The sequence below is a fragment of the Zootoca vivipara genome, chromosome 9, assembly GCF_965207765.1.
Source record: "Zootoca vivipara chromosome 9, rZooViv2.hap1.1, whole genome shotgun sequence".
NCBI classification, from domain to species: domain Eukaryota; kingdom Metazoa; phylum Chordata; class Lepidosauria; order Squamata; family Lacertidae; genus Zootoca; species Zootoca vivipara.
The window spans coordinates 18,912,077-18,936,899 of NC_142592.1; the positions used below are offsets into that span (position 1 = coordinate 18,912,077).

Sequence of the window (24,823 nt, forward strand, 5' to 3'; positions counted from 1 at the left end):
TTTTACAAGTACCAAGGTATTTGTTTTTAAATGTTTGTGGTTATAAAATTAGTTGTATTTGGGGAAGCACCACACCATGCATTTAAAGTGCACTCAGAACACATTCAGTGCACTTGACTGCACCTAAAGAATCCTGGGAAATGTCGTTTCCGCTCTCAAAGACCTGCAATTCCCAGTTCCATAAAAACTATGATTCTCAGGATTCTTTGGTAGAATTTGTGTGTTTAAATGTGCACTGGATGTGTTTTAAATGTATGCTTGTGGATGCGCCCTTAGTTGAGAAGGGTTTTTTTGGGGGGGGTGTTGTTGTTTTTTTTACATATTTTATCTCACAATTTCTTTGTTGCTTTGATTTTTGAGGTTGGTCCATATACACTCCCCTTTGTTTATTCCTGGATAATGAGGAGGCTTTGTTATGATAAATGAAACACACACCCATCACATCTTACAGCTCACAGCGCTCATACCCAAATGCAGGAGTTACACCAGAAACGGTCATCTTTTGACCTTCCAGATATTGTTAAATTCCCATGATGGGATTGGTAGTGTAGCAACAGCTGCAGAGCCACAGTTTCCCCATTCCTGGTTGTGTAAACCACTGTATAAAATCTCAATACTGTAAAGGGACAATACTAGTGTAATGAGCACCGCAAGTGTTTGCAAGAACCAGGCCCTTGCTGTGCTGGCCTTGGGGGAAGCAGGTGCAGGCTGGCAGGCTGGCAGGCTTGGCCAGATGATGTGATACACTGCACCTGGAGGCAAGCTGTGGAGGACTATATAAGGCCTGCATTTCACCCTGGGTTGCTGCATTTCACCATTTCTTTGCCACAGCAGCATAGTTTTATGCTATGCTGTAGCCTGTTCCTGGCCACCTCTGGTCCCTGATCTCTGTTGGATCCATAGCTGCCAAGTACCCTGTTTTCCCTGGGAAACCCCCGTTTTTACTTACCTTTTCCCAGTGGTCCCCCGTATCACTTTGTCTCCCGTTTTTCTCCATTATTTTCTCCTGCCGGCGGCCTTTTTTTACCTTTCCGATTTGCCCTTCTATGGACACCCAAAATGGCTGCTGCCGGCTTCAAAAGTCGCATCTACGCATGTCCGGAAGTGCATAGACGTGACTTCCGGTGTTGGCGGCAGCCATTTTTTTGTGCCCATAGATGGGCGGAGCGACACCGGAAGTTGCGTTGATGCACTTCCGGACATGCGTAGATGCGACTTTTGAAGCCGGCAGCAGCCATTTTGGGTGTCCATAGAAGGGCAAAGCGACACCGGAAGTTACGTCGACGCAACTTCCGGTGTCACACGGCTGCCGGTCCCGGATTCTGCAGTCCGGGACTTGGAAGGTAAGGTTGGATCTGTTCCCATACCTTGGTCCTGGACTCTTGCTGCCCACCCCCTGGATCATGACAACTAGTCGCCATGATCCATTGATCCATGCCCTGTTGAATGAGTAGAAAGCACTTCTGTATGCACACAATGGAGCAAGCAGTGACAATTTTTGGTGGTACCTCCATTCGTCATGTTGAGCACTTCTCCAGAGGGATATCTGACCTTCCAAACAGCTCTTGGGGTCTGTCAGAAGAAGGGACTTGGAAGAACCACAGCATGGGTATGATAGCTCATATGGATCCTGGATATGCAGTTTTGTTTGGGAGCAGATCTACACTCATGGTTTATAACATTAAGGAAGTGTTAAGGAATAGATGGACACATTGCATTTTGCTTGTAACATTAATAATGCATTATTGGGAAGTGCTAGAGGAGGAGGTTAAATCTGTGATGGTTCAGTGTAGTCTGGTGGCCCAAAGGTGTTCCACAATTGACATATAATAAGAATATGACTGCTATTGGCACAGGACTATTGAGCAAGCATTTTTGTTGTGGAAGCAAAAGACTTTTAGATATACCTAATATGTAAATATCCATTTGTTTTATAACTAACAATGTAGCAAATCAATGAGTTGGCCAGATGGAGATGCTCTGCCCTAAATGTATTCCTTTGCTGAAGTGCAGTGTCCAGATACCCCTTGGAATAGCTGTTGTTTCAAAGATAACATATTTTTTGGTCTGTCTGAAGATTTATAGATAGAAAGAAAAGCAGATGCTTAGAACAGGCAGAGTACCAAATACCACGTTGGAATATCACACTGATTTTAGCATGCTTTTGAAGAAACCTCACTCTTGTGGACAAGCGCTCTATGCAATCAACCTTTCCTCTTTTCTAGAAGAAAAAAAAGTTTGGCTCGGTGTTAAAACGCTGCCAGACGTGAAGTGTGTGCCTAAAAAAAATAAAGCAGTTAGTTTTTTCTGCTGCTTTCTTTTTACAGACTTGGACCACAACTCCCGTTTGATGTTGAAATTCCTGCTCCCACTGGCATGCAAGGATAGGTTAAAGATACTGCTTGAGGCAAAGGATATTATGACACCCTCCCACTCCAAGTATAGAATCCAATTGGAATGGTAGCTGAACATTACATCAGCACTGGGGATGGGACAGTGTCCAACACCACACCTAGGGGCAAAAGGCTTGCTTAGCGGATGCAGGACAGGCTGGCTTGGGAGATTTGGAAGGAATAACGGGAGGCTGCTGCCCTCCCCCCACAGCATCTGCTGCAAGAGGCAGTTGCCTCACTCTGCCTAATGTTAGGGCCGGTCCTAATGGAGAGGTATTGGGTCAAATGCAGCCATTGGTGCATGAGGGCAAGCAGACTGTTGCCATACAATCGTCCTCCTCAGTATAGATTCCAGGGTGGCAGCAGAAAAGATTTTTTTATTTGCCCTATCACTAGCAAGATGGTGACTTATGAACTAACAATCTTTGCAGTGAGTACAGCTAAGACTTGGATCACGAATACTGAATAATGAGTTAATAGAGCCGGCAATAAGAATTGTTCAACTCTTTTAGGCAGTGAATCCTGCTCCCACGAACCTAAGCTCTATTGAACTCAGGGGGACTTACTTTTCTGAGTAGACATGCATGGACTGGTGCTCTTATTGTGTGTTTGATATATAAGCAAACTACATTCTTGTCTGGGCATCCTTAATATGTTGCAATGCAATTTCTTGCTGTGCAGTGAAGAAATATTGATTGATATCCACCCTTGATGCTCATTTCCAGAATGTCCCTTCTTCAAGGGAGCAGAGTATGGAATATATCATGGCCTCAGCGGAGATAAATGTTGATATAATCAATTAGCCCTGTGGCACTGCTGGGTTAGTCATTCTTTGTTGAGATTTTAGTTCAACCCTGCCAGAGAAATTAGCATGACGTTGGAAAGGGGAAGTGGCATTCTGGGTGATAGAGCTTAACTTCTCCTTGTCCACTTAAATCTGAGCAATGTACAATGAGTGTAAAGCAAACAGAGAAAGTAATTTTTTCCAATCGGATGCAGGAGACATTATGCAGGTAAGTTTTTATTAGAATATTATATTTAATTGTTAACAAATTTTCTAGGGAGGTATGTTCAACTTTTATATTTGTGAATAAACCCAGATACCCTGAAATGATCTCTCTTTCTCAAAGAAAGCCAGACTTGGGTAAAGCCTGCTTCTGGAACTTCTTATCACTTGAGGAACACATAACATTGTGAACATGACTATTTCTCTTCATCTGCTATTACATACTCCAAATCCAAATCTTATTAAATATTTTTTAAACCTATCATTGTCTGTTGACAATGTGGAACACCCTCCCACCAGATGTCAATGAAATAAACAACTATCTGATTTTTAGGAGACATCTGTATAGGGAAGTTTTTGATGTTAGAATGTTTTACTGTGGTTTTATAATTTGTTGGAAGCTGATCAGAGTGGCTGGGGCAACCCAGTCAGATAGGTAGCGTATAAATCACTCTTGGTCAGACCACACCTGGAATACTGTGTCGAATTCCAGGCACCACAACTTAAGAAGGATGTTGACAAGCTGGAATGTGTGCAGAGGAGGGCAACCAAGATGAACAAAGGTCTGAAACCAAGCCTTACAAAGAGAGCTTGAAGGAGCTGGGTATGTTTAGTCTGGAAAAGAGACTGAGAGGAGATATGATAGCCACCTTCAAATATCTTAAGGGCTGTCACATGGAAGAGGGAACAAGCCTGTTTTCTCATGTTCTGGAGGGTAGGACTCAAACCAATGGATTCTACTTACAAGAAAGGAGATTCTGTAAACATACAGAAAAACTTCTTGACGTTAAGAGCTGTTCGATGGTGGAACAGTCTCCCTCGGGAGGTTGTGGACTCTCCTTTCTTGGATGTTTATAAGCATAGGTGGGATGGCCATGCCATGGATGATTCAGCTGAAATTCCTGCATTGCAGGGGGTTGGACTAGAATGACCCCCAGGATCCCTTCCATCTCTAGGATTCTATGATTTGTAAAAAGCATTTTCAAGAGTTGAATGCGACAGCATTAGAGCTCAGGTACTTAAGTGACTTAAGATGTTTGTAGACTAGGAAGATATAGTGACTCAGTGCCAGAGCAAAGGGTGGAAAAACCACACAAAATATTTTGGTGCCTGACAGTTGGCCAGTTTAGGTTTCGAGACAGAGCTACTGCCTTAATTAGGGAAGTAATATTTCTGTCCAAGACTCAGATATTTCTGACTGATCTTAAAGTCATCCCTTTGACTTTGGTGTCAGGGTATTTTAGCATTAAATGAGGTTATGTTTTTAAGTTTCCCACTGCTGTGTTATCTGTGAAAGCATACACCCATACATCTAAGTCAGAAATTGATGGTTGCAGTCATAAATTGAACCTGTGTGAAGCAGCCCTATAATAATCTCATAGATGCTCAGTTTAGGCAAGCTGCTTAAGACATAAAGTGCTATTTTGCTTGACTAAGAACATTAGAGGTTTAATATAGCATTTGGATGTGCATAATGTCGTTTGAATGATTCACTGCTAGGAGCTTTGTTATCAGCAATGATTGATCTGTTATTTTAACAATGTAGCATGAGAATGTTGAAATCTGCTTTATTCAATTTCACATCTCGACATACAGTACTTCCTGCTTTTTAAATGTCACTTGGATATTTTTAGTTGTAAAAAGTTGCAAGCCCTATCTTTTTACCATTCTGTTGCATGCCATGCCACCCCAATCTCCAAGAGGTGCAAACTTCCATGGGTTCTAGGCACTTTTCCAAGGGTTCGTGTTTCCTTTGGAAATGGGGCACAGCGGAGACTGTGGTGTCTTTATGATATAGGGTTTATTTACACATATATGCAACCTGAGCCTATGATGTTCATTTATTCATCTTTAAATATATACTCTTATGAAACTCAGGTTATTACAATAATGCTGCCAATGTTTTTATCTGTTTGCAGTTTATCTGTAAATATTCAATAAAATATTATAAAAAGTTTGTTACTGTATCTTGATTTCTTATTCTTCCGGTAAGTTTCGCCATTTCTGCATATTCTATAAGTTTCTGTATCCATTCTTCCTTTGCTGTAACTCCATTTTTGGGCAAGTAACATACTTGCCACTGTAGTAGCACACATGAATTAGTTTCTATACATTTTAGGTAGTTCGGTCCGTATAATGCCCGAAGGGAAAAGCTGCTTCTTCTTCTTCTTCTTCTTCTTCTTCTTCTTCTTCTTCTTCTTCTTCTTCTTCTTCTTCTTCTTCTTCTTCTTCTTCTTCTTCTTCTTCTTCTTCTTCTTCTTCTTCTTCTTCTCGAACATTATTTTAAACATCCTTTTAATTTCATTATATATCATTTCCCAGTAAGCCTTAACCTTACTACCATAGCACTAAAAAGAACTTTCTTTCTCTTTACATTCCCAACACTTGTTTGATTTAGATTTATGCATTTTTTCCAGTTTACTCAGTGTTAGATACCATCACTATATCATTTTCATATAATTTTCTCTTAAACCATAACATGCTGTAAATTTTATATCCATATTCCACAATCATTCCCATGCTTCCATGCCTATATTATGACCAGTATTTATTGCCCAATGTATCATTGAAGATTTTACTTTCCCATCCTTTTCTCCCATTCCAATAATATTTTGTACATTTTAGACAGCACTTTTACATTACATTCCAACAGGTCTCTCTCCAGTTGTGATATTTGTTCCCCAAACCCTTGTATCCTATCTTTCTTAAATACTGAAAACTGGCCTTTGTTCTTCTGCGTAACTCAGACCTCAGGGAGGGGCTTCACCCATTTTCCGGCTGGCACAGTCTTAGCTTTGCTGAAGTCTTTTTCAATGGATCATCCCCCTTCCCTTTGTGCTCTGTTAAGAGTCCATCTCCCCAGCCGATTATTTCACCAGGAAGCCAGCCTACAGGGCCGGCCCTATGGCCAGGCTGGGTGGCGCAGGGCGCCAGGCTGCCGGGCTGCCAAGGGGGCACCGTGCAGCTGCGCCTGCCCACCCGCCGCGCTGGGAAATGAGGGGGGGCGCTGGAGGGATCCGTAGCACCACGGCGCCAGGGTGCCAGATATACTTAAGACGGCCCTGCCAGCCTAGCTTATATTTAAACTTGGCTTATATATTTAATATAGCTTAATATATGCCATATTCAGTGTCTGGCACCTAGGAATTAGAAGTGGAGTCCAGAAATTTGACAACTGACCCAGATGTACAAGGTTCCACATCCTGGGGAGAGCCTATGCAAAGCAGTACCAACCAGCTCACCGCTGCAGACTTGGCTTCTGATGCACGGATGGGGGAGAGAGCAGGGCTGACATGACCACAGCATGCAGCCGTGCTCTCCCTCTCATGTGATAGCAATGACTGTGCCTTGAAACCGAATCCTATTGAAATCTGCAGGACATCTGAACAAACATGGATATGACTGGGCTTTTCATGTATTTTCTCCATTTCATTCCATGCTAATTACTGAAGATGAAAGAGATCGTTGTTTGGTTTCTTAAGTGGGGAAATGGACTGTGAGTGAGCTCTTTCCCTGGCCAAAACGTTAATGTGTTGGCATCCAGTGAAGTATGGCTTGTATAGACTTGCGTTTGTTTCCAGTTTTTCGTACGGTATGTTTAATCCAAGCTAAGCCTGTTGGAGTGGGTGAGATAATAGAACATCTACTTGTTTGTATTTGTTATGTTGTGAACAGGTTTTACCAAGCCTTTATACTTGGGGTAGCCAATGCTGTGTTCTCCAGATGTTGCTGGACAAGAAATCCCACCAACCCAGCTGGCATAATAAGCTTGTCCCCAATAGAGTCAAACGTTCCATTGTTTCCTTGCCCAATAAAGAAATGAGTTTGCTGCTGGGGAGAGAGTGTGCTGGCTTCAAATTGTCTCTGAAAAATCTGGTGTCTGTTGTGATATGTGTCAGGTATATAGGGTTGTTGGTGTTGGCTGGTGTAAAACACCAGCTAGCAGTTCCAAGAGTAGCTTCACACTTCTTCATTTTTAATCTACAGTGGTACCTTGGTTCATGAACAGTCCTGTTTACAAACTATTCAGTTTACGAACTCCACAAAACCAGAAGTCGTGCTCCGGTTTGCAAACTTTACCTCGGTCTATGAACAGAAGCTGAATGATAGAAGGGCACCAGCTGCAGGAGGCCTCATTAGGGAAAGCGCGCCTCGGTTTAAGAACGGATTTGGTTTAAGAATGGACTTCAGGAACGGATTAAGTTCATAAACCGAGGTACAGTGGTCCCTCTGGTTAAGAACTTAATTCATTCTGGAGGTCCGTTCTTAACCTGAAGCACCACTTTAGCTAATGGGGCCTCCTGTTGCCACCGCGCCGCCGCAGCACGATTTCTGTTCTCATCCTGAAGCAAAGTTCTTAACCCGAGGTACTATTTCTGGGTTAGCGGAGTTTGTAACCTGAAGCGTTTGTAACCCAAGGTACTACTGTACTACTGTACAGGTAAAATATTTTAGCTGTATTTCTAATAATAATAATAATAATAATAATAATAATAATAATAATAATATATTATTTATACCCCGCCCATCTGGGCGGCTTCCAACCGAATATTAAAAACAGTACAGCATCAAACATTAAAAACTTCCCTAAACAGGGCCGCCTTCAGTTGTCTTGTAATGTAAAGAATAAGTGCAGCAAACCATGGATCATTCTGGTACTGTATGGCTGGAAGCTGAGCTTGGCTACTGCTCCCTGCCACATATAACTCGGATTGGCAAAAAACTGCATTTAGGTTGTACATTGAAATAAGTCACTACGGAAAGGAGGGCTGCCAAATTTCCAGCTGGGCACTGTGGCTCTGCCTGCCACCTGGAAGTCAAAGCAGCAGGTTGGTGTAGAGACACTAGCACATGACAGCTGATGGTTAGTCATCAGACCCATTGAAACCAATGGATTTCAATTACGTGATTCCAGAGATCTGCTCTGAGTTTGACTTAGCTGCTTATCACCCAACGTTTCTCTCCATCACTTGTGAAAGGAGGCACACGGATAGGCCAGTCTGCCAGTATTTTCCATTTCTAATTGGAAGGGGCATTGGCTGAGAGCCAGTAAAACCTAGGCATTTTCCTCTGCAAAATGGGAGCAAAAAGTACTACTTGAGCTGGTAAAAGCAATCCATTGCATATATGTGTTTCCAGCTTCTAGCTACTGGCTTACTGTGTGTGTGTGTGTGTGTGTGTGTGTGTGTGTGTGTGTGTATGTATGTATGTAATTGTAAGATGCTCCAGTGCTAGTTAAAATAGATAAATCACAGTGCCTTTAAAGGATGATTCCAAGCCATTCAAGTTCAATCCCTTCCGAATCCTTTTTAAAATAAATAAATCTGTATCTGTTTTTATTTTGGCTCTTATGCTTGTTCCCAGAAGTGTGTTGCTCCCTCCCACCGCAGTCTAGCTTGTCAGAGTTGAAGTTCTAGTTTTCATTCAGAAGAACAAACAGGACCTATCTCTTTGCATCAATAGGCATGCTTTGCATAAGCTGCATGGGAGATTTCCATTTTTAATGGCTTTAATTAGCATTTATGAAAAACCCTGGTTTACTATGATATAAAGTGACAGATTTAATTTGTTAAGTGGGTAGTAATAAAGTGTGAGTTGATTTGTTTCACTATAGTTTAAAAGGCCTGCTCAACAGGGCTTCCGTGTTAATTCATTAAGCATGCTTTGGACCTTATGGAGTCTTCTCTCTCTCTCTCTTTTTGTAGATTTAATTAACACAAATCTAACTCTCGGGAGATTTAGTGTCCTCTACAAATGTATGTGACAGAGACAGTCATTTAAAATCCATCTATGTCTTTATGTTCATTTACTCTAAAAGGGGATTATAAATGAAACAAAATGATTGTAATTGCCACAGTAAAGAATGAAGCCCTTAAGTGTAATGCCACTACAATTGCAAGAAGTCAAGGAAGCAAGAATATGTGTCGGAGCAGATTTTTTAAATAAAAAAAAGCTGTGGCGAATTTCATAGAAAGGGAGCGTAAGAGGCCCTGGTTCTTGGCAGAATGCCTTATATTGATTTTTAAAAATTGACAGCTGCAGAGGCAGAAGTAATTGAGACTGCAATTCTATACCACTTTCCTGGGAGTAAGCACCATTGAGCTCAATGGGATTTACTTCTGAATAGATGCATGCAAGATTGTAAATCAATTTAAATCACTTTTAACTGGTTGTAGGATCACGTATCCTACAACCAGTTAAAAGTGATTTAAAGATCACCGAAGAATTGATGCTTTTGAATTATGGTACTGGAGGAGACTCTTGAGAGCCTCATGGACTGCAAGAAGATCAAACCTATCCATTCTGAAGGAAATTGGCCCTGAGTGCTCACTGGAAGGACAGGTCCCGAATCTGAGGCTCCAATACTTTGGCCACCTCATGGGAAGAGGAGACTCCCTGGAAAAGGATGTTGGGAAAGATTAAGGGCACAAGGAGAAGGGCACGACAGAGGACGAGATGGTCGGACAGTGTTCTCGAAGCTACGAACATGAGTTTGACCAAGCTGCGGGAGGCAGTGGAAGACAGGAATGCCTGGCGTGCTCTGGTCCATGGGGTCACGAAGAGTCGGACATGACTAAACGACTAAACAACAACAACAAAAGGATCATGTATCCTGGCTTGGCCTGTATAATTTGAGGGCCAGGGAGCCAAATGCAACTCGCTCGAGTGATGTGTTGTGCACTGTTTGGGACTGACAACTTCTGTTTGTTTGTAGTACTAGCTATGCAGCAAAAACTGGAGGTTTACTTAGCCACATATGTTGTTGAAGTTCTGTAATGTGGTGGTGTCATCACAAGTTATACTGACCTGGTCTAGGCAATATAAGAACGAAAATTGAGTGCAGGGATGGGGGAGCTCTGGCCCAAAGAAATTTTCCTTCAGGTGCTGCGGTCCAAAGGTTTTATAGCTTGAATTGGGGCCCAAAAATCTGCTGGAAACCAATGCAAGCTTGTTCATCAAGGACCATCATAATGTGTTCAGAATGGCTGATTCCTGTTAGGAATCTCACTGGGGAATTCTGGGCCACCTGAAATTTCTGGTCCATCTTCAGGCACAGTCCTGTGAATTGCTGTAACATATTGCAGTAACCTAGATGGGAGTTTACTAGAGCATAGATTTATCTTGTGAAATGGCCTGAGATCTTTTGATGAAGGGCGATATATAAATCAAATAATATATTATAATAAAGCAGACTGATGCCAGGGCCACCAGCCTATGCTGGTGAAATGTAGCACAGAGATCACTTTGTGCTGCTAATTACAGTAGCTTAAGCTGTGAATCTAATTCTTCAGAGGAAATGTAAACCCTTCCAGAACTGGTTGATATGCACATCATCTCTATCTTGTTTGGATTAAGTCTCATCCATCCTTTACCATAGCCAGGGACCTGTCCAGTCCAGCACAGGGCCGGCTCTACGGCCAGACTGGGTGGCGCAGGGTGCCACGGCGCCGGCCCGCCAGGGGGGGCGCCACACTGCTGCGCCTGCCCGCCCGCCGGCCGCTCCGCCGCACAGCAGCGCCATCGGCAGCAGCGCTGTGCGCTGAGCCCGCCCTCCCCCCGTCGTGCTAGAAAATGGGGCACCAGGGGGCGCTGGAGGGATCCGTCGCACCACGGCACCAGGGCACCCACTGCCACACTTGATGAAGATGAAGAAGATAAAGAGAGTAGTGTGCCATCTCTGTCTTGAAGACAACATACTCCAAAACTCCAGCTCCCTCCCTCAGTGGTTTCCTATTAAGAAGTATGGGGGATAGGATCGAGCCCTGTGGAAATCCGTAATACAAGCTCCACATGGCTAAACATACACCCCCTGGCCCAGCACCACTTTCTGGGTCTGACAGACCAGGTAGGAGCAAAACCATCACAATGTGGTGCCACCAGCCCTTACCTCAGACAGCCATCCTAGGAGGACACCGTGATTGATGGCATCAAAAGTTCCCCAAAAAGTCCAAAAGAATCAATGGGGTTACAGTCCCACCCCTCTCTTTCACCACAAGGACCTGCATAGCATCCATCTGCTCCAGAGTCTTGCTTAGGAAGGGAATGTTTGCCATGGACCTATAGCTGTTTACATTTTCTAGGTCCTGTGAAGCCATGTTTAGAAATGGCCTCGTCCTTTCTTCCTTGAGATGGTGGGAACCACTTGCTCTTAGAATGAGGCATTTATAAGCTCCCTCCCTATAACCTCTCCCTGCCCCCAAGAGGGGCACATGCAGTCACACAAACCCAATCCAAGAACTTGCCATATCCTTCGGCTACGTCGACTGAAACTCCTCCATAAACATTGGATCAACAACATCGATCCCCTTATTATTTTTGTCTATTTGATGCTTGACTTATCTGTTGTCTTTGCCTCTTCTCTCTCCCCCCCCCCTTTCACCACTATGCAATTTCTGGATGGGCCTCTATAAGAACTTTTTGTTTTTAGAAACATAGGAAGCTGAGTAGAATCATCTAGTCCAGGCATCCCCAAACTTCGGCCCTCCAGATGTTTTGGACTACAATTCCCATCTTCCCCGACCACTGGTCCTGTTAGCTAGGAATCATGGGAGTTGTGGGCCAAAACATCTGGAGGGTCGTAGTTTGGGGGTGCCTGATCTAGTCCATGTGTGGGCAACTTGTGACCTGAGGGCTGCAGGTGGCTCTTAGAGGCCTACAATATGGCCTACGCAGGCATCTAAGCTGTGCCTTGCCACCACCAGCTCCCCCTTTTCCATTTTCTCCACATGTAAACCAGTGTAGTTGTGACGAAGAGCAAGGCGTGTGAGGAAAGTCATCCTTGCATGCCTACTTCCTATGTCAGTGTTTCTCCTTTCCGTTCTTAAGATTCTCAGACTGTACTCTAAGGCTTCAGAAAGTGCTGTGAGCTCTTAAGAAACATTCATGGTTTACTATATGAGCTTTCATAGGCAATAGCCCACATTATTGTCTTGTATTTCACATATTTATCTTTAACCACTAGATGTCTCTCCTATGTTATTAGAGAATTATGCCATTAGAGAATTAAGTTTGCCTTTTTGCTCTTTCCCCACAATTCTCCCCCCCCCCCAAACCATTTTAAATGTGTCCCCTGGTTAAGGAAATGGCAAAAGCAGGATAGGAGGAGTTCCAACATCCGTGTCTAATGTCCAACTGAAGGAACTGTATTTCATGAACTTTGTGATTCCTGCGGCTACGTACAAGGAAGTAATTCCACTGCGAGCAATGGGACCTCCTTCCAAAGGGTCCTATCTATGTTTGATTGCATTTGTTACAATTCTTCTGACACTTGCTCCTCAGCTGTTTGGCCTGTTGCTTCATTGCCCTTAGCTCCTCTGAGTAACTAGATGCTGAAATGAGTCTGAGGCTGGACCAAGGACACTCGGGCTCACCCCACATTCCAGGCAGTGACCAGAACTCTAGCAGGAATGCCAGCCGTACCCATAGGAAATTTCTCTAGCACCCCCAGGGATCCATTGGTTGAATCAGCTGTCAATAGCGGATAATCAAAACGGGTCCTCCACCCCTACATATGTTACAGGTAGAAGTTACAGGTCATACCTGTCCACCACAAACCTGTGATGATATTTTCTGCGACAATGGAGTCAATTGCAGCTCACCCACCCACTGATTATTACCCCCTATTCCAGAACAGAAGACAATATCAAATCTGTGTCCTGCCACATGTGGTGAACCAAATATAATCTGAGATGATCCCATGGTTGTTGTGGAGGCCATGATCACATGAACCACACTAGCCAAGAACTCTTTGGCCACATACGTTGTGGAGTTCTTGAGTTCTTCAACACCACAGCCAAGATGGCCTCTGTGAGGTCAAGCAGGGAAACGATTGGGCAGCAGGATCCAAATCCTGGCTGATACCAAACCTAAAGTTCAAACACTTGACTTTATTCCAATGTTGGATAGAGTCCCTGATCAGAGGAATCTAATTCCTATAGAGCTCCCTGCCCCCACAAGTTAAGGCTGGTGCTGGTAGTGAGGAACCTGGAGGTTATGTATGGCTGAGGTGAGTTAATATTACCACAAAGCATTCAAGATTGTGAATTCACATTGAAATGTGGGGTTGGGGGGCTTAAAAAAAACATGTAGTGTATTCCCATGTGTGATTATCACTTTTTAAAAAAAAGCTTTTTAAAAAGGTGACGTGAGAGAAAGGGCTAACATGAAAATATAGACTATGTTCAAAGGCCTTCCTCACAGGTAACTGTAGAGAGCTAAGTGCCCCCTCCTCACACACGTAATACAACACCAAAAGAATTCAAATTTCTAATCAAAACAGATGTTCAAGTCTGTTGGCTTCTGTTGCACTGTAAAAAGTAAATAAATCTTCTAATCCTTCATAAAAAAATAAACCACTGCTGGCGATCAATGCAAAATAACCTGCTCAACTCTGGCATGGTTAAATATTAAATATGTACCCTGCTTGCCAGCAAGCACAGTCTCTTTTGTTTGGCTTCCCCCACACATCTCCTGTTCTGCTGTTTTTGTTGGCATCGTGGTCTTTATTGTCACATTGAGTCCCGCTGGTGGCAGTGAAGTGCTATGAAACCACCGGAGGTTGCAACCTTCCCCTTAACTGTTGGCGCTTGTTCCGGAGATGTGTGCTAGAACTGTGGACTCTGAAGGTTATTCAAAGCATCCTCTTTGTGTTTTGTCTGTCTGCCCCTGGGGAAAGGAACTGCTCATGTATGCAGTGCAAACTTTTTGCCCGCTGCTCTGAGAAATCAGACACATGCTGCTCCAGTATGGCCAAATTGATGCTCACTGGCGCCTTTCAGGAATCTCTCTCTCTCTCTCTCTCTCTCTCTCTCTCTCTCTCTCTCTCTCTCTCTCTCTCTCTCTCTCTCTGCATTTCCTGACTACAGGAGATTTGTAGCCCACTGCTCTAGTTAGAATGTGTGTGGTTAAAGCTTCATTTAAAGTATCTGCAGTCTTTCAAAACAGAAAAGGTATTGTCCTGGTGGATTTACCTCAGCGTCCATTAGTTTCATTTAGATCAGGCATGGCCAAACTTGGGGCCCTCCAGCTGTTTGGGGACTACAATTCGCACCATCCCTGACCACTGGTCCTGTTAGCTAGGGATGATGGAAGTTGTAGTCCCAAAACATCTGGAGGGCCAAGTTTGGCCATGCCTGATTTAGATGCTTGCTTTTGGGGGTGGTGGTGGGGTGAGGTGGCTTTGGCTGGGGCAGACTTGCAAGGCTGAAATGGATACCTGTGATACCTCCCCCTTTACGATCTAGTAAAACTCAAACAAAACTCCTGCTGTTAAACTGGGATTACTGCAAATGGTCTGTATAACTATAAAATAGGATTTGAAAGCAATACAATTAGGTTGAGGGTGGGGAGGAATTCTTGGTTAGTATAATATCTATATCTATATCTATATCTATCTATCAAATATGTTTTCCCCCTGTAAGGATTCCCCCTGGTCCAGATTGTTTGAATGCCTTGATTGCTTAAATGTTTCCAAAGAATTGGGATACCCATAAATATCTTACCCAGGCAGTGGATTAAATTATTGTGCTCATTCTCTCTCTCTCTCTCTCTCTCTCTCTCTCTCTCTCTCTCTCTCTCTCTCTCTCTCTCTCTCTCTCTCTCTCTCGTGCAAGCCATCAATCTTGATCTGTTAATATCACACATTTCAAAAAAGGTCCATACCCTTGTAGAATATTCAGTTACAGTACTGTATTTGAAGCTGATGCGTGAAACGCTAAGGACATCTAGTGGAGAAAGAGCCACAGGAGAGACATCAGTTCCTGAAAATGCCCCCCCCCACTCTTTCCCCTGCTTACATTTCCATTTTCTTTTCTGCGGACCAGTTTGCTTGGTGCCTGAAAATAAACCGCCCTGATAGAAGAGGCTATTGTTTTCCACTAGCAAAACGATTGCCCCGACAAGGTAGAACTTCTGCCCCTCCAGATGTTGTTCAGTCATCCCTGATTGACCATGGTCTCTGGGGGCTAATTGGAGTCCAACAACATCTGGAGGGGTAACCCTCTCCTGTAACCATTCTCAAAGCCACCTATGTTTGTGTATGCAGAACCGCTGTCAACATCTAGCATCCTGGGGAGATGCTAGAGCCCTGGTTCTCTGCTCTTCATATTTCTTTTTGACCTGACCATTTGAACAGTGCCAGGCAGCTGGATCTAGCTACCCTTAACATTTCCCACAATGCCCCTGACCTAGCATTGCTGTAGAAAGTAGTATGGGATTTAAAAGGGCAACTAAAGGCGGCTCAAAGCACCGCTACCACAAAAACCACAGGTAGGAAAGAAGAGGCCAATCAGGAAACACTTTACTCAGGGCCCCCTCAAACCTGGAACTACCCCTGAGTGTATAGAAGCCCCCCCCCATTGCCCTTGATTATTAAATAGAACACAGTTCTATAGACTATTAAAGAAAACACAATTTGGGTGCAGCAAACCATGCCTTAATTACATCCAGGTTCGGTGCTTTTTCTGGGAGTATGCAGGGGTTGGCATACCCCTAAACATTTTGTGAATCTTTGGTACTTTTGTCCATTTACTGTATTTATTCCCCCCTGATTTGAACTATAAAACGATGATTTTCTTGAGTCAAATTGAGAGTACCCCTAAACATTTTTTAAGGAAAAAAAAGCACTGTCCAGGTTAGACTACTGTAATGCACTTTGCGTACAGCTGCCTCTGAAAAGTGCTTGAGAACTGCAAGTGGTGTAGAATGCAACCTCAAGGTTACTGACTAGAGCAGGCATCCCCAAACCCGGGACTTTTGGGACTACAACTCCTATATCCCTAGCTAACAGGACCAGTGGTCAGGGATGATGGGAATTGTAGTCCCAAAACAGCTGGAGCGCCAAGTGTGGGGATGCCTGGACTAGAGCCTGCCACTTGGTTCTCCATCTCCATGGCATCCACAAGATGTCCAGCAGAGCCTTTCAGAGTGGTTAAGGGACTGGTGAACTCTGGGTCACAGTCTAGAATAGTGCTTCCCAAACTTGGGTCTCCAACTGTTTTTGGCCTACAACTCCCATCATCCCCAGCTAGCAGGACCAGTGGTCAGGGATGATGGGAATTGTAGTCCAAAAACAGCAGTTTTTCATCACCATTACCAGTGCCACATGGGAGGCATGACTGTGTGCTATAACCTGTGTGCTATAACCTAGAACATCTGAAGCCTGCTGTGACAAGTTAGCAAAGCTCTTCAAGTTCCACTGTACTCTAACCTTGATACTGCTTTTAGTACAATCTCAGAGAGCCACCTGGTTCTGTTACTTGACATCAATTTAAGTTATCATGGCCTGGGAATTGTGAGCAGGAAGAATGCAGCTAAATACTTCCTCTCCCAATCCTTACCTGTCATGGAACTAGCCAGAGGAGATTGACTGGCTTGGTCGAGGGAGCAGTTTTTGAAGGATGAGAGACCACCTCACAAGAGTCCATCTCTGGATCCTGAAGAATTACTGTCCAATTGCCCATATCCTGTTTCTGGGCAAGGTACTCAAGAGGCTTGTAGGCTGTTCAATGCCAAGCCTTCTTGGGTGAAGCAGGGGATCTAGATCCATTCCAAACCAGATTGAGGCCTGGTTTTGGCACCAAGACAGCTTTGGTCGCTGTGGTTGTTGACCTGTTTTGGGGGAGAGAAATGGTGGATGGTGGACATTATCCTGTTGACACTTTTTTTTATCTCTGTGGCTTTTGATACTGTCAACCCTCTGAAGTGGCTTGATGGGCTGAGATTTGGGACCATGGTGCCTCTGCTCCTACCTGCAGGGCCATTATAGCATTGAGGACCATATGTTCTGACCTGCAGGATATCGCAAGTTCCCCTCGGTCCCAAATATCGGTTCAGCATCTATACAAAGTTTTTTGGAGCTGTCATCCAGAGGTTTGGGACTCAATGCTGTCAGTATGTGGATAACACCCAGTTATTGATCTCCTTACCATCAGAGCCAGATATAACTAGCAATGCTAAACTGGTGCTTGGATGGGGGTAAGTGTTGGTGGGTGGTTCCTGGCTCCGGGAAATTAGTGACGAGTCTGTGAAGTTGTCCTCCCTCTGAAGGAGCAGGTACATAGTTTATTGGTGCTGCTCAATTCATCTTTGTCATTGGAGATCTCAGTTGGAAGGCATGGCTTTTACCAGCTCCAACTGACTCACCTGTGGTCATTCCTGGACCAGGATAGCCTTGCTGAGTGGCAGCCATAATACCTGCTCTGTGGGATCTTCACTGGCTGCCTATATGTTAGCAGGCCCAAGTCTTGGAGTCTAAGTAGCTGATGGAGCATCTCTTCCCATACCAGCCCACCTTGACTGTGAGGTTATCAGAGTGGTCCATTGCACTGTCACCTGATGTGGGATAGGGTCTTCTCTGTTGTGTCTTGACTGTGGAACACCCTTCCCTGAGAGACACCTCTTCAATTAGCATCCTTCAGCAATTTGACATTTCTTTTCACGCAGACATGGTGGATTGTGGTGTTTCTATTGATCTGTTCCTATTTATCAGACTTTGTTTTGTGTTCCTCAGCAGTGGCGTAGTAATGGGGGGCGGGTGTGTGTGTGTGCCGCCCCGGGCGGCAGGCTGGGTGGGGAGCAGCAGGCTGGACAGGGGTGATCACCTCAGACAGCTGCCACCACCGCTGCGAGCGCCCCTCACCGCCCATGTGGAGGCGAGGCCGGGGTGCGCTGTGGAAAGAGCTCTGGCGGCTTCCGAGCCCGGCTCCTCCACGGCGTCTCCTCCATGCTGGAGGAGCTGCCCTCTGCCGGCAGCACAGCCCTTGCCCACCTCCACGATGGCACTGAAGAAAGCCAGGCAGTGGGCGAGCAGGACCAGCCCCTGCGGATCCAGCACAAACTGGCTGTGAGGAGAACCGCCTCGAGCGCGGTAAGGACGGGCGGAGGGAGGGCCAGAGGGAGAAGGGGAGGCCTCCCAGACTCTGCCCGCCACTACCTGGTGTGGTGCCACGTCGTATCCCTCCTGTGCGCGCATGTGTCGTGTGTCATGACGTGCGACGCATGTGTGCGACGGACACCCTGCCCCCCCGGCGGCAAGCTGTTCCTCAGCTTCAAACACTTTTTTGATGAATGGATGATTGTTTTATTGATTGATGTATAAACTGCTTTGTGACCATGTAGGGTATAAAGTGATCTATAAAGTCTATCGAAAGACTGGTGGGGTGGGAGAGAAGGTAAGCTCAAAAAGGTGTCAGTGGAGACACCCAGTGGACCTTACTGGGGTGAGTACACCACAAGCAGGGAGCCACAATGGAAAGGGCTCTCTTTTGTTGTCACCTTCCAGGTCTCCCTCAAAGGAGGGACCCAGAGAATGACCCTCGGATGAAGATCTAAGGTTCAATATGCATTTTTATTGGGAGAGGGGTTCCAGAAGAAACTACTATTGAAGGTCTAATACCATAGAATTCATTTTTTAAATTAGAAATGAAGCACAAATAAATACAGCGTGTAATCGCTTTGCTTGGCATCTGTTAAATATTGATAACTTGAGATGTTACTCTCAATGTCAGCCAACGCAGACTGCCTTTCCAAGCCATCTGCGCCAAAGGCCCTGACAGGACTTGTTTGCAATTTGCATAGCACTGAAAGCCTGAGATGGGAGAAGGAGATGGCTTGCATAATGAATCTATCAGAAAGAGTGAAGGAATGCAAAATAAACAAATCAACCAGATGAATGCTAATTATCTATCGGCACCATCTTGAAACATCCAGTATTCAGAACAGATCAGTCACGTCAATGGGTACCTATTCTGCTTTTGCCCCATCAGCTTTACAGAATGGATACGGAAAGGTAGCTCCTAAATAAATATTATTTTAGTTTAATTGGATTGAAATTTACTAATGCAAATTCCGATATCTCTAATTCTTTCTCTTCCCTTTTTATGGTAATAACCCTCTAATGGCTTAAGCCTATGAAGGGGGGAAAACACACACACACACACACACACACACACACACACACACAGAGAGAGAGAGAGAGAGAGAGAGAGAGAGAGAGAGAGAGACTGAAGATTTTTAACTAGCGACTTTACAGGGGGCAGAAAGGAGCAAAGAAGATTTAGTGGTGAAAAGAACAAATAAATAGGTGCTCCAAGATTAAAAAGAGGGTAGAAATTGCGTGCTGAGCTGTTGAAAGGCCTCTCTGTGTTTAAAGAAAAATATTGTTTGGTGCTTTCACCAGTGTGCATGATCAAAATAAGAGGTACAAATTAGTTCATGGCTGCTGAAGCTACAAAACATCATGCAGAGAGCTGTCTTTGGGAACGTTTTAATGAGGAGAAGAGGTCATCAGACTGTGACATTGCTTTTCAGAATTCTTCAAGAACAACACAGACTTCCTGTTCCAAATGTGGTAAAGAATAAAACAACCTTAGTAGTAATCGTACAACTTTTGAACTGTGTTCCTTGGAAATACAGTGCAGTGCTCATTTTGTAGCTTTAGTTAGCTATCTCAAAGGCTCTCTGCCATATTTTTCCATGTGCCCCTTATTTCAAAAGTACAGTGGAATGACAGAGCTCCGACGAGGGCTATATTTATAAAAATAAAGTTTTATTCAGTTCTTCTCAAAGTGATTTTAATGTTTTCCATTGCTCTAGGTGAGATGGTACACTGTGGCTCTCTTCATTAACATTTTCCGTGAGTGCATAAAATAAAATAAAATAAATGCAGGATTACCACATGCCATTTGAAAGGGAGGCCAAAAATGACATTGAAATTAAACTCGCCGCAATTTTAGTTTTTCGGCATTTCAAAAACATGGTATTTTAAAAATGGAGCAAGCAGCATTCTGGGTCAAATGCCCCTACCTTACTGGTCCCAATGAGAATGCCATTATTCAAATAGGGAATGCATAGAATATGCTGACAGACAGTCAGAAAATCCAGTTTGTAGTAGGCAATAAGCGGAGTACTAATTAGATTACCACAGAGTAGTCTAATTATAAGTTTTATTATTCCTGGTAAATAATAAAGCATGCAGAGTACTTTGGGGGGGATATAGGCTCAGATGCGCTTGGTAGCTGCTAAAGAACAGCAATAAATCAAGCAAATATTTCTTACTTTTGCTTTTCGCGGCAGCACCGCTGTCTATGTGCAGTTGCTGCACGAGCAAAGCCTATCCTGGCAACCTAGAGAACAGTAATAGCAAATGCTGCTGATCAGCAGGTGTCTTTGTACTTGGGAACACACCTGTTTGAAGCTTGGCTCAGAGCACTGCCAATGTAGGATGAAGTAGTATAAAAATTATTCTGCAAGGAGAGGTATGTTGAAAATGCAAGGACTTCTGTTGCAAGCTCTTTGTCTAGTTGCCTAATGGGTCACACCTCTGGTGGGGGCAAGGTGTGCCACTTCTGGGGATGGGGGGGAATCCTGGTGGTGGTCTAGTGGCCGTAGGGCAATTGAATGGGGTGGGTAGGCAACGTATAGCCCAGAGGTTCACCTGTAGTCCATTTAGGGGGGGGGGGTGAGCGAAAACATTTCTACTCACTCAAAAGTCTTAATAGATGTTTGCTTCTTCTATCTGAGTAAGTTTGAATCTGTTTTTATATTTTTAACTGCTAGTTATTTGTTTTATGCTGCACACCACCCGAAATCTGAGCAGGGATGGGGAACCTGTGACCTTCCAGAGGTTTCTGAACTCCAGCTCCCATCAGCCCCAGTCAGAAAAGCCCAAGGGTGAGGAATGATGGGAATTGTAGTCCAGCAACCTATGGAGGCATGATTTATGCCGCCGGTTGATGATCACACAATTTCCCCAAGTATTTTAAGTTTTAGATCATTTTGGGAGTTTTGCTGTATTCTGACCTACACCAGAGGTGATCATATATATATATATATTCCTGCTCTAGGTCAGGCATGTCAAACCTGCGGCCCTCCAGATGTTTTGGACTACACTTCCCATCTTCCCCAACCACTGGTCCTGCTAGCTAGGGATCATGGGAGTTGTAGGCCAAAAACATCTGGAGGGCCGCAGTTTGGTGATGCCTGACTTAGGTGGTTTGCTTTGTTTTGAAGCTTAAGAGTTATACACAGATCTGTCAACAATCTGGCAAATTAGCCTTAACTTAGAAACAAGGACTCGCCCAAAGACAGCAAAAATGTTTCTTAGCTGATGCTGAACAGGTATGTGAACCAGTTGTAGGCCAAAACATCTGGAGGGCCGCAGGTTTGACATGCCTGCTCTAGGTTATTGTTTTGTTGTATTTGGTTATGCTGATTTGTTGGTTTAAATTGGGCTGCAAATTAGGTGGTCCCACCTTCTGTTCTAAAATCTTTTGAAGAAGGGCACTTAATAAATATTTTAATAGGTAGATAAAAATGAATGATTTAAATAAGCAAGTTAAATAAGCAAACAGGGCTGTGCAAAGCCCATTGCTTTGATCAATGGCAAGCCAACCCCTCTTATTGACCTACAGTTTCTGGAAATTATCACAGCCTGTCATCCTCTCTGTTCTCCCCAGGGGCAGACACCTGTGGAGAGGGTGTTGCCTTTCTTTGCTAGTCTCTATGATCACACATGGGATGGCTGTGGCATTATGGATGCTCCCTATAGACACAGTTTCCAAGGATTGGATTGAAGAATAAATGAAATTTTGCATGCATGCAGAGCCTCCCTAGTTGCCCTCCACAGGCCAATGCTGTGAGCAGAATCATGCCTCATATATGGAGTACAATGGAGTATAAGGCCTAATTTTATTAGTGCCCCACATCTTCCAGAAATGCACCTTTCCATATGCCATCATGCAGTAAGGCACAATCAAAACACAGCTCTGTCCTGGCCTACACAAGTGAGAGTCAGTCTCAACACACACACAAATTGGCATAATAATGCAGAATTGCATAATCTACTCTTTACATCAGTTTAATCACCTCATTCTTACAAACAGAGATTTATTGGAGGAACTCCTATTCTCTTCATTGTAGAATGCCAAAAAATAGGTAACTGGATTACGTTTTCTTTGAGAGCAAATAGAGTGTGCTAAAACATTAGATCTTTGAGACCTGAAAACTTTCTGTATGCAATAAACTACCCTGCGGTTGCAAGAATGCTGGGATATACTTCCGTCGCTCACCGCCATGGTGAAAAGCAGCTTCCACACTAGCAAAGACTGTCCGTGCAGCAAATTAAGGATAATTTGAAAGTAATTATCCTTGCAAGCCCCCCCCCCCGTCTGATACTTGCCTCTCACTAATGCGGGTGACAAGGGACACTGAGTGGATAGCACTGCACGTACTGGCAACTCTCCAACGCAGGCACTATGAGTGGAGGTACTTCTGTTTTTTAAGTTGGATCTGAATTTGGACTTAAGAAACAAGTGTGTTCTGGTATACAGTAAGGAGACAAGATAACCTGCTAAATGAAACAGCCACTGAGTGCCAAGGTCTTGATCTGGAGAGGATTTTCGCCGTAACCGGATTGGTATGTAAGGGGAGGGGAGCCTTTGTTTTCTGTTTATATACATTATACATGCTGTTTTATGATCCGGCAAGCCTTCCCTGAAGAAAGAATTAACTACTAATGGAATGCAACTATTAATGGAATGTAATTATTGATGGATTGCAAGAGGAAATTAACAAGAACTGCATAATTTTTATGGATTAATTGAAAGAATTGAACGGTGTGAAAACATTGTAATGTTTTGTGGCACTCACCTAAAGAGGACTCTAGCTCTGACTTATCATGGCTTTGCCGAAATACCAGCTTTTTAACAGATGGGAAAGGAATCAAAGAAGATAATGTTGGAAGGCTGCCCAGATCCTTTTCAGTTTGGGATAAGCAAGATAGCATGAAGCTGTGGCGCAGTCTCTAAAGTGAAAGGAGAAATGATGGAGATGATGGATTACAACATGAAGATAATGACAAATGTAAAACAAACATTTCACACAGAAATCTACAGAATACAAACTCTTTTTGCAAATTAATGGATATGGAATAGTTAAATACTAACGAAAGTCATCATATCAGTGGCTTTCAAAATAAAGGGTTAGGGCCGGAACTGTTGTATTTGGATTAACTAAGAGGATTGGAGCAGGACAAAAGAACAATACAGTGGTACCTCGGGTTACAAACGCTTCAGGTTACAAACTCCGCTAACCCAGAAATAGTACCTCAGGTTAAGAACTTTGCTTCAGGATGAGAACAGAAATCATGTTCCGGCGGCGCGGCAGCAGCAGGAGGCCCCATTAGCTAAAGTGGTGCTTTAGGTTAAGAACAGTTTCAGGTTAAGAATGGACCTCCAGAACAAATTAAGTTCTTAACCAGAGGTACCACTGTATCATTCCCTGAATACCAGAACACGGGAAGTCATCTAAAATTGTTTAATTTAGAATTGGATAATTGGCTCTTTTAACTGTATTATAATTTGGTATTGCGTTAATGTGGCTTTCATTGGACTGTTATTAATGAATTTTTTTTTAAAAAAACCTTTTTAACAAGAATGCTGGGATACAAATAAAGATTACTGTTTCCGCCATTGGAAACAGATTACCGTATTTAAGGCTGGCTAGCTATCTTCTCCCATACCAGATGGTGAAGGATGCATGTCTTACTTCCATTGGAGATGATGGCCCTGCCTCCTTGCTTGAGGACAGAATCATTCAGCTGATTCTGACAATATGGCTTCCCTTCCCTGAGGAACCCATGGGGCAATCTAGGCAAAAAACTTGCATCACTTACAGCCTGAGGTGAAATAGGAAGGTGCCATCCCACTCCTGAAGCCTTCCTTACCTGGGTTGTGTAGTGGCACCCCTGAAGCAGTGGTGACAGTGGTGGAGTCCAGTGAAATCTCTCAGAGCTGGTGATGGGGTTCCACTGCCTGAGGCACTGCCTCGTAAGCAAGCAGGATCTGCTGCTGAGCCCACATCCTATTGGCAGACAGGCCCATAAGCGAAAGTGGGAGAGGCAACAAATTTCCTCTTTGTACGGTAGGGCAGTTTACACCACCCCACATATGCATCCTTCTACATCCTCCATCCAGGCAGGTGTCAGAGATGAAGGGCACATTCATAAGAACAGCCTGCTGGACCAGGCCAATGGTCTGTCTAGTTCAGCATCCTCTTCTCACAGTGGCCAACCAGATGCCTATCAGAAGCCCACAAGCAAGGGCAAGTGCACTCTCCCCTCCTGAAGCTTTCAGCAACTGGTATTCAGAAGCAGACTGTCTCTGGCTACAGAGGCAGAGCTTAGCTAACACAGCTGCTAGTTGCCAAACATTCAAGGAGGGCATGAACTAGGATTGAGTGGTGTGGCCTGAGAAGAGGGGCTGTATATAGTTTGGGGACTGTATTTGGCTCCTGGGCCTGAGATTCACCCTACATCTAGCATGTGCGTCTGAAATAGAGTTAATAATGGATGTTCCTCCATATGTCCTCCTTAGAAGGAACTTCTAAATCACATATAGATTGGGTATCCCATTTAAGTTTTTGAAAG

General features: G+C 44.0%; 1 protein-coding gene across 2 annotated transcripts in view; it reads left to right on the top strand.

Annotated features, from left to right (window-relative positions):
* Positions 1-1,409: 1,409 nt before the first annotated feature.
* TFEC (transcription factor EC) overlaps positions 1,410-24,823 on the top strand; it is a 121,161-nt gene continuing 97,747 nt past the window's right edge. For both annotated transcript variants that reach the window (XM_088652488.1, XM_088652489.1), the window contains exon 1: positions 1,410-3,406. In XM_088652488.1, coding sequence (XP_088508614.1) covers positions 3,338-3,406 — 69 coding nt within the window. In that variant the 5' untranslated portion in view covers positions 1,410-3,337. The remainder of the gene's footprint in view (positions 3,407-24,823) is intronic.